We start from the raw sequence: 13,144 nt of genomic DNA, 5'->3' as shown, positions 1-13,144 counted from the left end.
CAAGCATTTGCTCTTCCCCAACCTTTTTTCTCTTTGTCCTCTAATTCTCGCTTTTCCCATTCAGCAAACTTAAAAGGTTAATCGCTGTCAGGAACGAACAGGTGAAATCTTTCTCCTGGCCTTCGAATAATCCACGACTGAAAATGCTCGTGAGGGTTATTCCGGTGGAGGTCTGATGCCACCTAAAGTCTCCAACAAGTCTTGCAGTAGAAGAAAGCATTTCTCCCCAGCATTTCCAAGCAGGAACAGATCTGAAGTTATTGGTTATTTATAGTTCTTTGTGGCTACATTAAGCACAGCAGAAGTTTGCACTGTGAGAAAATTAGCTCAGTCATGCTGGGCTGGGTAAAAATCCAAATTTCTGTCATCCTCAGCCTGCAAGAAGCAGACGTTGTAACCCCATTCAAAATTAAAGCTCTGAAATGGAGAGCCTGTCTTTATTCCCTTGGTGCTAAAACTATCTTAGTAATGATGTTCCTTTATTTTTAACGTTTGGAAACCATGTGACTGTAAAAGGGAAGTGGATTCAGAAGATGGAAGGACAATGTACACAAGACATTCTCCATGAATGATATCAGCCCTTAATGTTTAGGGGATACCAACATGCATGTTAAAGTACTCTACTGAGCAGGGTTAATACCTTTATCACTAGAATTGGTCAATAAGCCTGTTAAAATGTATTACAGTAAAAATATGCAGTTGTCACAAAAGTATACATACTTTGGAAAATGTGTTGCTTTTACTAGATTTCCTTCGGAGTAAGTATTGATCGTGGTGGTATTTTACATCTGATTTAGTAGTGTTTTTATTTAGGATTTTTTTTTTCAATTTTATTTTAATTTTCCCTTGTTTGTGCATTAGTGCTCAACATAAAAACATCAGTATTATACATTATGCTGTTGACATGGTTGTAACAGCTAAGAACTGAAGTTGCTTTTGGATTTTAAGCATCATTCAAAGTGGCTGCTATTGAGTGCCGTTGGGAACGTTAAACCTTGTCTTCTAGATTAAAGTGTCTCCTGACTGCTATAATGAAACAAATCAATTCTAGATTTTACCTTTAGTTTCAAGTCACCTAGAGGTGAGGACGGGAGGAGCTACAACAGTGCACAGTACAGAAGTGGTAGGGACTGGAAAGGCTGTCTGAAGTCAGAAGTGATGGAAGGGCAGCCCCTTGGGCACTTGCATTTGAACATGCCAAGTTTATCAGCAGGTGGTAGGTGTTGTGGACAAAAAAGAACCTCACTAACGAGCTTGTTCCTCTCTCCCCAGCACCCTCTCCAGCTGCTCGCACGCTGTGGTGGCCCTGCTGTACCCCTTCTCCTGGCAGCACACCTTCATTCCTGTTCTGCCCTCATCCATGATTGATATCGTGTGCTGCCCTACCCCCTTCCTGGTGGGACTGCTCTCCAGCTCTCTGCCCAAACTGAAGGAGCTGCCCGTAGAGGAGGTAGGAGCTGGCACCAGATCTGTTTGCCTGGAGTAAGGCTGGCCTCACCCTGGAGAGGGCCTGCCATTCGCACAGAAATCTTCACATTTAATTCTTAATCTGCCTCTCTGTTTTTTCTCCGCCTAATTCTCATGGGCAACCGCCTCTTGGTAAAACTGCAGTAGTATGTTTAGTTTTCTCTTTATTCTGCCCTTCTTCCCATACCTGGCACCTTAACAGAGAGAATTGAATGTTAACCTGATCAACAAGTACAGTGTAAATATGCTGATTTCTTCTGATTTTGGTGTACCTGGAACAAGAAGAAGAAGGCATGAAGTGCCATATGCTAGGACACCTATTAATGCTAATGGAAGTTGTGCATGAAGCCATATCCAGCACAGAAAATAAAACCTTTAAGGCTTTTTTTTTTTTTGTTAATTTCTAAGTCTGTTAATACCATATTGGAGATCAAATAAGAGTTGCACTTCATCAGCTTTTCCAGTAAAATACCCCAAAAGTACTCAAGGGCACACTCTTTCTCTTTCTTTTCTTGTGCTTGCATTAAAGGATCTCTGTGCCTCTGGCCCATGTAAATCTCTGCTGTTTTCCTCCCACTTTCCTAACATTGCTCTCCCACAGCTCCATCTCTCAGCTTTGCTGCTTCATTATGATTAATATTTCATACCCTTGCCTTTCAGAAGCCCTGCTGCCTCAGATGACACCATTTTCTTTAAACCCTTCTGCAATTCCCTTTGTCTGCACGTTAACAAAATGATTAGCAAAAACTTGCTTATGTTTATGATAAAAGGCCTGCCTAACCCTTCTAGCTTTTTTTACATATTAAACTCATATGAGATCTGTTGTATCTAACGATGTTAAATTAGACTTTCAGCTCTAAAGAAAAACTTAATCTTCTTGTTTTGTAAAGCACACAACTTATTGTTTCACAGTAGGAATTTGATTCATGTTGAGGCATCATTCAGATGATCTTTTGCTATTGAAAGGCAGACATGAATATTTTCTGTCTCTTCAGATATATTTCACTGCACTGTTTTCTTTTTTTAGGCTTTGATGGTTAACCTGGGATCCGATAGATTCATCAGGCAGGTAAAGTTCAGCTTGCAGCATTGCCAGGCAGTCTAGCAAGCTATTTACTCCTACAGTATGATTAGTTTTTTTTTGATTAGAGATACTGTGCAGGAATTGTGCAGTGGGAAAGAGATCAGGAAAAAAAAGTGCTCACCTGCAAATAGGTACTACTTCTCAGGTATGCAAAAGGGATTGAAGCTGTAATTGTGAGAAGAAATCAAAAACTGTATTCACAGTGTAAAGAAACTATCCAAAGATTATAATATGTTAGCAAGAAAGATCACACTGTTGGAGGTGAAAAGGACAAAAATTGCAAAGAAAGATTTCTGAATGAGAGGAAAAGTGAAGAGGAGACAAATGATCACCATCTCCTGATAGTAATGTGGCACTAAATAATTTCAAAAATAACAATCTGCAGGTTAGATGAATAAACTTTCTTGTATAATTTGTTGCAAGATAGCTGAATAGTAGTTGCAGGGCTATGATTCTTGTGTCTACTCGCTTTTGCTGAACAAGCATTAAATAAGATGAAGAAAGCAACCCGGGGAAAACCCAGAAAACAAGATATACCAGAATATAAGTAAAATCAACTGTCAAGAACCAAAGAAGCTGCCTAAAACCAACTAGAGCAGCTGTGTGTACACGTAGCTAGGCTTTGCATGATGTGTATTTAGTTAAAAACAACTATTTGGACTTTTTGTCATACAAAGAGCTGATTCCAAGTTTCTATATGTTTACCTTGCTCTTTAGATTAGCATTCCTGACTTTAATCTCATTAAGAGTGACATGTAATTTTGTTTAGAAATATATGATAGTTGCACATAGATTTTCATTACTTTGTTTATGTAGGCATGACAGCAGCAGATACTAAATGCTTTTCTTCTGAATTTTAAATCGTGAAAAAGTATTTTTTGTAGTTGCTGCATAGATTAATGTGATCTATAGTTTGTTTTTTTTTTCCCCTCTATCAGATGGATGATGAAGACACGCTATTACCTAGAAAACTGCAAGCTGCTCTGGAGCAGGCTCTAGAGAGAAAGAATGAACTGATAAATCAGGATTCAGATAGTGATTCAGATGATGGTAAGTTCATTTGGAAACAGGGACTTGTATAAACAAGCACATAGGTAGTATTGTGACCTTCTATCCAGGAGAAAGAAAGATGGGACTTTAGTACTCAAATGCCTTTTGTGACCTCAAAGATAGTCTCTGAACACACAGGGAATGGGACTCATAGCATCAACCCACAGTAATACATTGTCAGCGATCTATTTTAATTTCTTTGTAAATGACATGCACTCCCATGAGTACCTCTAAACCTTTACTCAGAGGTTTGCGGTTAACTTGGCCCTAATTCAATCCAGATAACTATACATGCTTAGGGGTGCGTCTGAGTTTGCTGTTGCTCTTGGCGCTCAGTATATTCAGGGGAGAGAAGCAGGTATCTCCAGAAAATAGTTTCAGTGCAAGAGGGGCTGAGTTGCCTCTGAAAGTTCATATTTCTCTCCAGCAATTATAAAGACAGCCCAGGGTGAATTTAAATGCCTGTGGTTAAAAGGTATGAAACAGGCCCCTGTTCAGTTTTTGAAAATTATTTCTACTCATCTGTGTTACATATGTAAAACTATTTTAACATCTCAGAAATTATGAAAACCCGAATTCTACAACATACCCTTTCTTGGTAAAGACTTGTTATCTCTAGTGCAAACATTTTAATTCTGAATCATTCAGAAGCTTTTCAAGAAAATTTACTCAAGAATTAAAACATGAGGTATAATTTTGATGAAGCACCCACAAATTTTTTAATTTTCTGAGCTGTTTCCCGAGGATTTGTATCTCTTCGTTATGAAATGCCAATTATACGTAGACTGGCGCTCTTGATTATAAAGCTCTTGCCCTGTGCGATGTATATCCAGGTCTGCAAGGACCCGGTACAACTCCCCTCGGTGATTAGCATGGCATCAGTACACCGCTCGACGCCAGTACCTGGCCCTGTGTGGATGACAGTGCTGACAGCTCTGGTAGCAGCTGATTTTGGTGTCTTATTGCCGCCTTATTTTGCAGAATGTAACACCCTGAATGGATTAGTGTCTGAGGTTTTTATCCGATTCTTTGTGGAGACAGTTGGCCATTATTCCCTGTTCCTAACCCAGAATGAAAAAGGAGAGCGGGCCTTCCAAAGGGAGGCTTTCCGTAAATCTGTGGCCTCCAAGAGTATCCGCCGCTTCTTGGAAGTTTTTATGGAATCTCAAATGTTTGCTGGCTTCATCCAGGACAGAGAGCTGAGAAAATGCAGGGCAAAAGGTAAGGGCAGTTTTCTTTCCCTGCAGTGTGGGTTACTGGTGCTTCGCCCAGGCCCCCCAGCTACTGCCTCTGTGTGCTGTCAGGGCTGAGCAAATCCTGTGCGGCTGAAAAATCTCCCGAAACACGCTGTCCCCTTCTGGTGGGCCTCGATGACAGCTGTGGTGGTGATAATACAAAGGCTTTAACCGGAAGAATATTCACATCTGAGCGCCTTAAATCACTCGGAGGCGAACCTGGGCACGCTCCTGCCAAGGGCGCAGCCCATCCCTGACGGCAAAGCACCCCTGAGGCGGCCCGGCAGCGCTCGCCAGGGAACCGTGGAGGCGCTCGCAGGCCCAAGCCCAAGGCGGGCGGATGGCGGGGGAAGCCCCCTCCGGCCGCCATGGCCAGGCCCCGGGGCGGGCGCCTTGCAGTGAGCGGGGCTGCGCAGCCCTGACCGCGGCCGGCCGGGCCCAGCGCCTGGGGGAACAGATTCGGCCTGACAGAGCTCGCCCCACTTCCCTTTCCTCCCCTCTTCCGCAGGCCTCTTCGAGCAGAGGGTTGAGCAGTATTTGGAAGAGCTTCCAGACACAGAACAAAGTGGAGTGAACAAGTTTCTGCGAGGCCTTGGTGAGGAGAATCTTTAGGATTATTTCTGAAGTTAATTTTCATGTCTTTTTCTTTTTTTTTTTTTAAAATTAAAAAAAAGCTTTACCTGAGGTGAAATTAGATAGTCAAGCAGCTTTGTTGTGATAGGAAACAGGAAAACAATGAAAGCATACTCAAAGCTGACAAAACCAGACTTAATTATGATCCCTGTTAACACTTTCATTTTCACTTGGTGGGGGGTAACCAAACCATAATGGAGGAGGAGAAAAGGCATGTGGCTGATCACTCAGGTTTCTCTTAGTTATCTCTGCCCACTGGCATTAAGTACTGCAGCCATTACATTACAAATTGGACCCATTTGCTAAGTCACCTTTGATTGCCCTTGGCTTTTCAGTGTATGCTAGAGACTGATGATGTGCTTTCTTTAGGAAACAAAATGAAGTTCCTTCACAAGAAGAACTAACTCGTTTCTGCTGAAGTACCAACCCAAAGACTATTTGTGACACTGCGTGTGAGACAACTGCAGCTTTTCAGAGTTTAATGCGGGAGGAGAGCGGTGGAAGCTGACCACAGCTTTAAGTGACAGCTGATGCTGTTAGACATCGTTGTGCCAGATGATGGCTCCTTTATGTATTTGGATAGAATTTGTACATAATGTGCTGTAAGCTTTTGTAACTGATTTTGTAATGAGCAAGGAAAACTGTGGTAAATATTTGTATATTCCTGAGAATAACAGGTGCTTTTTTTTTCTTTAGTATGAATTGAGTTATGCTTGGTGCAAAAATGAATAGCTGATTATGTGCAGCTGACTGTCTCAGCAGAACCACTGACTTCACGGGATGTTTGTGAGAGCTACACTGATGCCTGGATACTGCGGGGATGAATGAACTCCGGTACGTGGGAGAGGTTGTACGCACAGGGGCTGCTTCCATGTGGCGGAGTTGGTATTTTTTTTTCTCTAATTAATTTTAAAAGAAGGAATAACAAAGTAACTTGATAATAAGGTACTTGGTTCACAATACAAAACTTCCACTTGGTTTGAACTCTGGTCGGTAAACTACTTGTAATCCATTCTGCACTAAGACTGCTAAACCTGAGATCTCAGTTCTTTGACATGCAAGCTGCAACAAGTAGGTACAGTACATCCTTTCCTAATGTATGTATGTATGGTTCCTAATAAACTCTGTAAATATACCTGTTTGTTTATATTCATTACAAACCTCTGCAGTTTCTGATGTTGAGTAGGTACAAAACCAGTAACTTTCCTGTGATTTTTTAAAATGGATTTGTAATTAAAATATAAAATGGTTGTTACAAACCTGTCTTTTAGTAGGTTTGCTATCTCACGATGTAGTTTGATTTTTCTTCAATGTTTTTCAATAGGGCTGAGACGAGGCATTTTATATCCCTGTTCTCTTAATTTTATCCTAACAGTAGCATCTCTTAAACCATTCGTTTTTCCCTTGCATGGGTTAGCAGCAAATTACTTTTTGTCATTGTATCATTGATACTGCTCCTGAACTATAGTATTTTCAGGTTGCTTTTATGCTGCCTTGGTTAGATGATCAGAGTAGAATGAGCAGCTTGTAGCACACAGCCTTTTTTCTGATGAGCTGTCACCTACATTTCATGAGTCTGCTTTTCTTTTGCATTAAGTGCAGTCTGTTTAGGTGGCGTTTCCATTTCAATGAAGGCTCTTCAGCATGACAGGAATGGTTAGGTTGCCATGGCCTTCTGCAGAGCTGTGAATGTTGCCCAAGTACCACATTCATCTTTGATCGTAACTCCTGTTGAGATTCTGTAAATTTTCCCTTAGTCTGAAGAAGAAAAAGCAAAATACTGGAATGTATTTGCAAGTCTGACTGCTAATGAAAATTAACTAAAGCTTCTTACCTTTGAAACAAACAAAAACCAAAAAGCAAACACTGTATTTCTCTTAATTTGCAGCATGACTTCTTTAGTTAGAATGCCTTTGAGGCTTGCGCAATTCCTAACCTGACAGTGGTTCTGGTTTGCTATCAGCCTCATAGAACAAAATCGAGGGATTATTCACTAAAAAGGTGAAGTCATTTCCTTTTTTTCTTACCTCCCTCACACTTGTGTATATACAAAAGCTTAAGTGTACATGAAACGTCTGTAAAATACCAAGTGCTTTTGATTCAATGGAAGTGTCATCACAAATGTTAATTTCCTCTAGTTTTACATCATAATATGCTGTAAGTTCCAGAATGACTTCTAAATGTAGTTCTTCCGAGTGGAAGAAGTAGCTTCACTTGTGCAGGTGGATTCTGGCCATTTTATAAACAACAGCTGCTGGTAACTACATGGGGAAATACATGTTCCTCTTAAGAAAATGATGGATAAACCATCATCGTCTGAAGGAAGTGCTGCAGAGGAGTTGCTACAAAGGCAAGAAAAAAACAACAAATGCTGATGGACAAGAACGCGTTGCTGTGAAATCCATCTCCCACACCAAAGCTGTTTTTCTCAACACGCACTTTAAAAATCTAAGAATGCTTTTAAACACTGTATTAACCATCAACATGTCATTCCAGATTTTGTAACGTGAGTAAGAGCAGAGTACTGGACAAGGTGAGATGACATTTCAAAAAATTTCTAGGTGCCCTCTGGATACTCAAACTATGGCTATATAAAACACTCATAGTGTTACTTGGAGGCCCGTGTTTGAAAGGATCAGCTGAACAAAAAACAGGAACTGTATTATTTTGCCTTCTATAGTCATTAAAACTAATTTGTGTTCCTAAGCATGGAACATTACTAGGGCACCTTTAACTGAGAAGGAAATCCCGAAGAAAAACAAACTCGACACTCAGCCACGTTTTAAATTAGTAAATATTCTTTTAGATCTCATGTATTTTATTCCATAACAATCAAACTTGAGAAACAGAAACCCTCTCCAGGATTGTTACTCTAGTGTGGCAGACAGCTGTGTTTAAGTACATAGTATTTATTTTCCCATTGTTACCGACGTTTAATAAAGTGACCAAGCTTGTAAATTTTCCGAAATTCTGCTCAAAATCCTACTTTCGCTACGGATCACGGTGGGAAGAGAAAGCAAGTTGTGCCTGTAACGAAGATGGAGCAGTCCTTAGCGCTGTGCCTGCGGAACGCAAGCCGGGGCCGCAGCCACAGGCGCGGGGAGGCCTGGCGGGGGCCGGCGCGGTGCCCGCTCCCAGGGGCCGACCGGCGGTGTCCCCTCCAGAAGCTGCGGGTGACCGGCGGGGAGACCAGGGAGCTGTGCCAACGCTGCGGCGGGAGCGGCCGCAGGGCAGGGCCGCGCCGCGCTTCAGACACCGCCGGGAACGCTGCGGCAGCGCAGGCCGGCTCGTCCTGACGGGCGATCGGCACCGGCACCAGCACAGGTTCCGCCCGCCCTAACACGGCACCGTCCCCCCGCTGCTGCCGCCGCCGAACCCGACCCCGCAGCCCCGGCGGACAACGGCCGCGGCCAGCCTCGCGGGACCGCCCCCTCCCCAGGGCCTCGGCGAAGCCTCGCGAGAGTTCGGCCCGCCCCCGCCGTGCCTTTCCCCGCTCTCGCGAGAGTTCGGCCCGTCCCTGCTGTGTCTTTCCCCGCTCTCGCGAGCGTCGCGCCCTTTCTGTTCTCTCGCGCACGCCGACAAGATGGTGGGTGCCGCCGCCGGGGCCGGGCCGGGCTGGGGGCCCCGCCGCTGCCCCTCGTTTTCGCGGCGGGACGTGGCTGGGGAGTAGCGGGGGGGGGCCGGCGGGAGGCGGTTCTCCGGGCCTGCGGCTCCCTCAGGGCGCGGTGAGGCTGCTGGGGCCTTCCCTCGGCGGGGGTAGGCCGTCATGGCGACTGCGGCCCCGGAGCAGCGCCGGCGGGTGCGCCTGCCTCTCGTTGATCGTTTTGCTCACAGCTGCTTTCCCGCTTTCCCGCAGCCTTCCCGACTCAGGAAAACCCGGAAGCTGAGAGGACACGTTAGCCACGGCCACGGCCGCGTTGGTGAGTGGAGAGGCGGCCGCTGGTGGGCTGAGGCCCCTCAGTGAGTGCGTGCCCGTCGGTACCTTCCCAGTACTGGAGGGATGCTGCAGTTCTTCACGGGTCGCAGAAAAGTGCAGCTGTGGGTGCAGGGACCTGCACACGCTCTGGGGGCAGATGCCACAGTGATGGGCTGATCCCAAGTCTTGCACATTCTTTCAGACTTCACTGGATTGGAAACTTAATTTCAGCGGTGCTGAGGTGATAGGTACTGGTTGTGTGGCATCTTAAGCTTATGGACCACTGCTGCGTCCCTTCTAACTCTTTGGCCATTCATACATTTACTGATCACCCCACTTGTGCAAGCATGGGAGTCTTCTTGTATTCCTGTGAGCTAACCAGAGGCATGCCATGGTGTTTGTGGTTTTTTCCTCCTGTAGAGTTAGTTTTTAGTTGGCTCGCGTCGTTGAATTCAGACAAATTCAGAAGAGGGGGAAGCAACATAATAATTAGCTTAAATTGACATTGAGTGTACCCCTAAGCTCAGATATTACGTGTAATATTCTTAGTATAACAAACAAATTTTTCTTTTTTAGGCAAACACAGGAAACATCCTGGAGGACGTGGTAATGCTGGTGGTATGCACCATCACAGGATCAACTTTGATAAATAGTAAGATGACGCTTTAAGTATATACGAGCAAAACGTGTGTTCCTGAAGTAGAAACAGCTAGCTTTTATATGCGGATAAACAAAGCTCCCTGCAATCCTAGTTATTTTCCTCTTAACATTAAGTGTAGCACTATAGTCACAGTCAGCTCACATCCTCATTTACCCTAAAATCAAAGTAAAACTTAAATCAGACATCGTGAAGAGTTCAGTGCAGTGTTCGGTAAACCTGACCAAACTTGCCTGTTACAGTGTGGTCCCTGCTTAATGATACACGCACAAAATATTATGTAAATTCAGTGTTATATTAAATCCAAACTGCATATTATTTAGCTGCATACAGTAAAGGTAAGGGATGTTGTCTTTATTTATTGCCGAGACTAGAGTCACATCTGGACACTGCCTGTTGTCCTGGTGTGCTAGAGTACTCGGACAGTAACCACTAATCTATATTCACTGGCTGTGACCATTCTTGACTCAGTCAGTCACCAGGTTAGTGACAGAAATTCCTTAGTCAGTGCAGCCCTTCGTGGGTTCATGGAGTTGGGGTTGCCCTGGAAATTCAGGGCTGGACTAGACTCGCCAGTCAAGGTGATCGAGTTGTGAATTCAATGGAGAACAAACACTTAAAATAATTGTTTCTTGGTTTGGATACTAATTACAGTTAAATACCATGCATATTAATACGAATAAAAGTATAATGTGACACTTTTTAAAATTTGATCAAGTAAGATGCTTGTTTCAGTGTTAATTTGTAGTCCTGCCTGTTCAGGATGAATTAAAAATGTGATCTAATGAGGAATGTGTTTCTTTCACAGTCACCCTGGTTACTTTGGAAAAGTAGGCATGAGACACTATCACTTGAAGAGAAACCAAAAGTTCTGTCCTACTGTCAATTTAGACAAACTATGGACGCTTGTCAGTGAACAGACAAGGCTCATTTATGCAAAAAAGGAGGCTGGACTGGCCCCCGTCATTGATGTTGTGCGCTCAGTAAGTTTCTGCTCATTCAAACCTGCGATTTCCGGTCACTTCACATGTAACTTTGCTTTGCATATCCAAGTAGGGAAATGATGAACTGCAAGTAAGTTACAGTGCTTGAATATTTCTGAATTTCGTACAACAAATATCTTGGCATGTAAGTAGTTATGCAGGTAGTTACGCTGTACGTTTTTCCCTTTAAAAAACTTTCTCATACTTGGGTGTGATCGTGGGCAGGGACTTCCCTTACTTTGGAAGGTGGTGAAAGATTACGTGTTGAAAATGTTACTGGAAGCACATACAAAAACATGGTAGAAATAGTCTCATTTGCATAGTCGTTTGTCTAATACCGAGACTAGAGTCACATCTTAACATGCTTGATTGTCTTGGTGTGCTGTAGTTCTCGGACATAAAAATCTGATCCCTGTTCACTGGCTGTGATGTCTTGTATCACGGCCAGCCACAGAACCAGTGACACCAACTGGGCTGCTGAGTGGGTGTGTTGTGTGCCCCTGATTAAGGTGCCCGTGTTGGCCAGTTACACCTCTTCTAACGAGCGATGACTTCAGCAGCCGTAGTGTTAATGGACCTTGTGCCATGATTGTCCTTTCCATGTAAAGGACAGGAATTAAATGAGAGGATCCCAGTGGTAGAGAACATGTGTTGCTGTGAGAGCTTGCCATAGCTTCAGCTGCACATGGAAGGTGTGCAGAGGAGTCCTCTGCTGTTCAGAAGCACCAGGGTGTCCCGCAGGGAAAGGGCACTGACCAGAAGTCTTTGGGTAGTGGATCATCTTGGAGGTGCAGCCAGCTGCTCTCCCCTTTGGAGAAGGGGGGGAAGGTTGGCGACTTCTTTACTGGATTTCACAGTGTTTTTTGTATATGGAGTATGGAGGGGGGGAAAAATAATCCAGCTTCTAAATTACAGGAAAAGTTTAGTTAGTACTTTTCACATTTTCTCTGAACAAACGCAACTCAGCTAGGTCATGCAGGGTATTTTCTTTTGTTTGTACCAATTTGTATTTGAGACAGTCACTGAATGAGGTCGTGGTGATGGTGTGCTTTTTAACTGGTGCATGCTAAAAGACAGGTCTGAATGGAGGAGGCTGTAAGCTGATTACAAACATTTAATGAGTTTTTTCATCTTTCTAGGGCTACTACAAGGTCCTGGGCAAGGGGAAGCTGCCCAAGCAGCCTGTAATTGTGAAAGCAAAGTTCTTCAGTAGAAGAGCAGAGGAGAAGATCAAAGAAGTTGGTGGTGCCTGTGTGCTTGTGGCATAAACTCCTTTGTTTTATTCAAATTTTTTGAATAAAGACAGTGTGTAAAATATGCTGATTTACGTAAGTTTATCTTTTTTTTCTTGACTTGTCCAGACACTGTTCACACTTAAGTCTTGTCTACTTAGTTATTCCTGGCAGTTTTTGATCAGTGACTTGACTGATTCTCACCATCTTTTGAAATTGCCTGGCTAGTGTCCAGCATTTGGCATGTGCACATACCTCATTGTTTCATCTTTACTGGATAGCAAAATAGGTGGGTTCTTCCTGTGTTTGTGCAGCTCTGAAAGGGTGACTTCGTTTTCTATTGATGGGGATTTTTGTGCCCTAAAATGACATCTAGTTGAAATCTGGGAATACTGCCTTGGCCTTTGGGAATGAAGCATCAAGAGCATGGACAAAAATGCAATGGAACAATGCAAAGTGAGTATTAGTGTGCCACAGCTTGCAGTGTGAAAGAGACTTAGTGAGGAGACAACTGTCAATAAGCTTAGTGATCAGTAGGTTGCTTTTTGAGATGGTGAAACAATTCTAGTCCCATTTCCACTAAGGTGGGGTGTAGGAGGGAATGAAGGGGAGATCCTTTGGAACAGTGTGGGGCAGTAGGGAATAGCTGAAATAGGTGGGAAGAACTGTAACTTAAATGAACAGTTTGTAAAATACTGAGGTAAAAGTATGTGATCTTTCTCTTGTGACTGCTGGGACCATTGCTTTCTAATACGTGATGTTATTTATCCACTGCCAAAGCTGAACCGTTTCTATCCTCAAAGGCAAGCTGCGCAGTGCTGCAAAAGGAGGATCACTGTTGCTCCCTCAGGTGCTGACTGGAGCACACAGTGACAGGTTCCACTGA

General features: G+C 43.6%; 2 protein-coding genes and 2 non-coding genes across 12 annotated transcripts in view; all 4 read left to right on the top strand.

Moving 5' to 3' along the window:
- The window catches only part of DENND2B (DENN domain containing 2B), a 171,655-nt gene extending 165,051 nt beyond the window's left edge, over window positions 1-6,604 (top strand). For all 9 annotated transcript variants that reach the window (XM_042785699.1, XM_042785698.1, XM_042785700.1 and 6 more), the window contains 6 exons: window positions 1,273-1,450; window positions 2,495-2,536; window positions 3,490-3,601; window positions 4,583-4,822; window positions 5,345-5,431; window positions 5,839-6,604. In XM_042785699.1, the coding sequence (XP_042641633.1) occupies window positions 1,273-1,450; window positions 2,495-2,536; window positions 3,490-3,601; window positions 4,583-4,822; window positions 5,345-5,431; window positions 5,839-5,873 (694 nt within the window). In that variant the 3' untranslated portion in view covers window positions 5,874-6,604. The remainder of the gene's footprint in view (window positions 1-1,272; window positions 1,451-2,494; window positions 2,537-3,489; window positions 3,602-4,582; window positions 4,823-5,344; window positions 5,432-5,838) is intronic.
- A 2,368-nt stretch (window positions 6,605-8,972) lies between these two features.
- Window positions 8,973-12,343, top strand: RPL27A (ribosomal protein L27a). The gene is made up of 5 exons (XM_033006942.2): window positions 8,973-9,055; window positions 9,326-9,389; window positions 9,962-10,037; window positions 10,852-11,026; window positions 12,166-12,343. Exons 1-5 carry the CDS (start codon window positions 9,053-9,055, stop codon window positions 12,292-12,294), a joined length of 447 nt encoding a protein of 148 aa, XP_032862833.1. The 5' UTR covers window positions 8,973-9,052; the 3' UTR covers window positions 12,295-12,343.
- Window positions 10,407-10,538, top strand: LOC116965104. Its single transcript, XR_004409159.1, has one exon. It is a non-coding gene; the product is annotated as a small nucleolar RNA SNORA3/SNORA45 family (small nucleolar RNA).
- Window positions 11,363-11,494, top strand: LOC116965105. The gene has a single exon (XR_004409160.1). It is a non-coding gene; the product is annotated as a small nucleolar RNA SNORA3/SNORA45 family (small nucleolar RNA).
- Window positions 12,344-13,144: the final 801 nt, after the last annotated feature.

The sequence above is a fragment of the Tyto alba genome, unplaced genomic scaffold (genome assembly GCF_018691265.1).
Source record: "Tyto alba isolate M040663 unplaced genomic scaffold, T.alba_DEE_v4.0 Super-Scaffold_8, whole genome shotgun sequence".
NCBI classification, from domain to species: domain Eukaryota; kingdom Metazoa; phylum Chordata; class Aves; order Strigiformes; family Tytonidae; genus Tyto; species Tyto alba.
The sequence above is the reverse complement of the archived record's forward strand: the minus strand, read 5'-3'. Positions and strand labels throughout refer to the sequence as shown.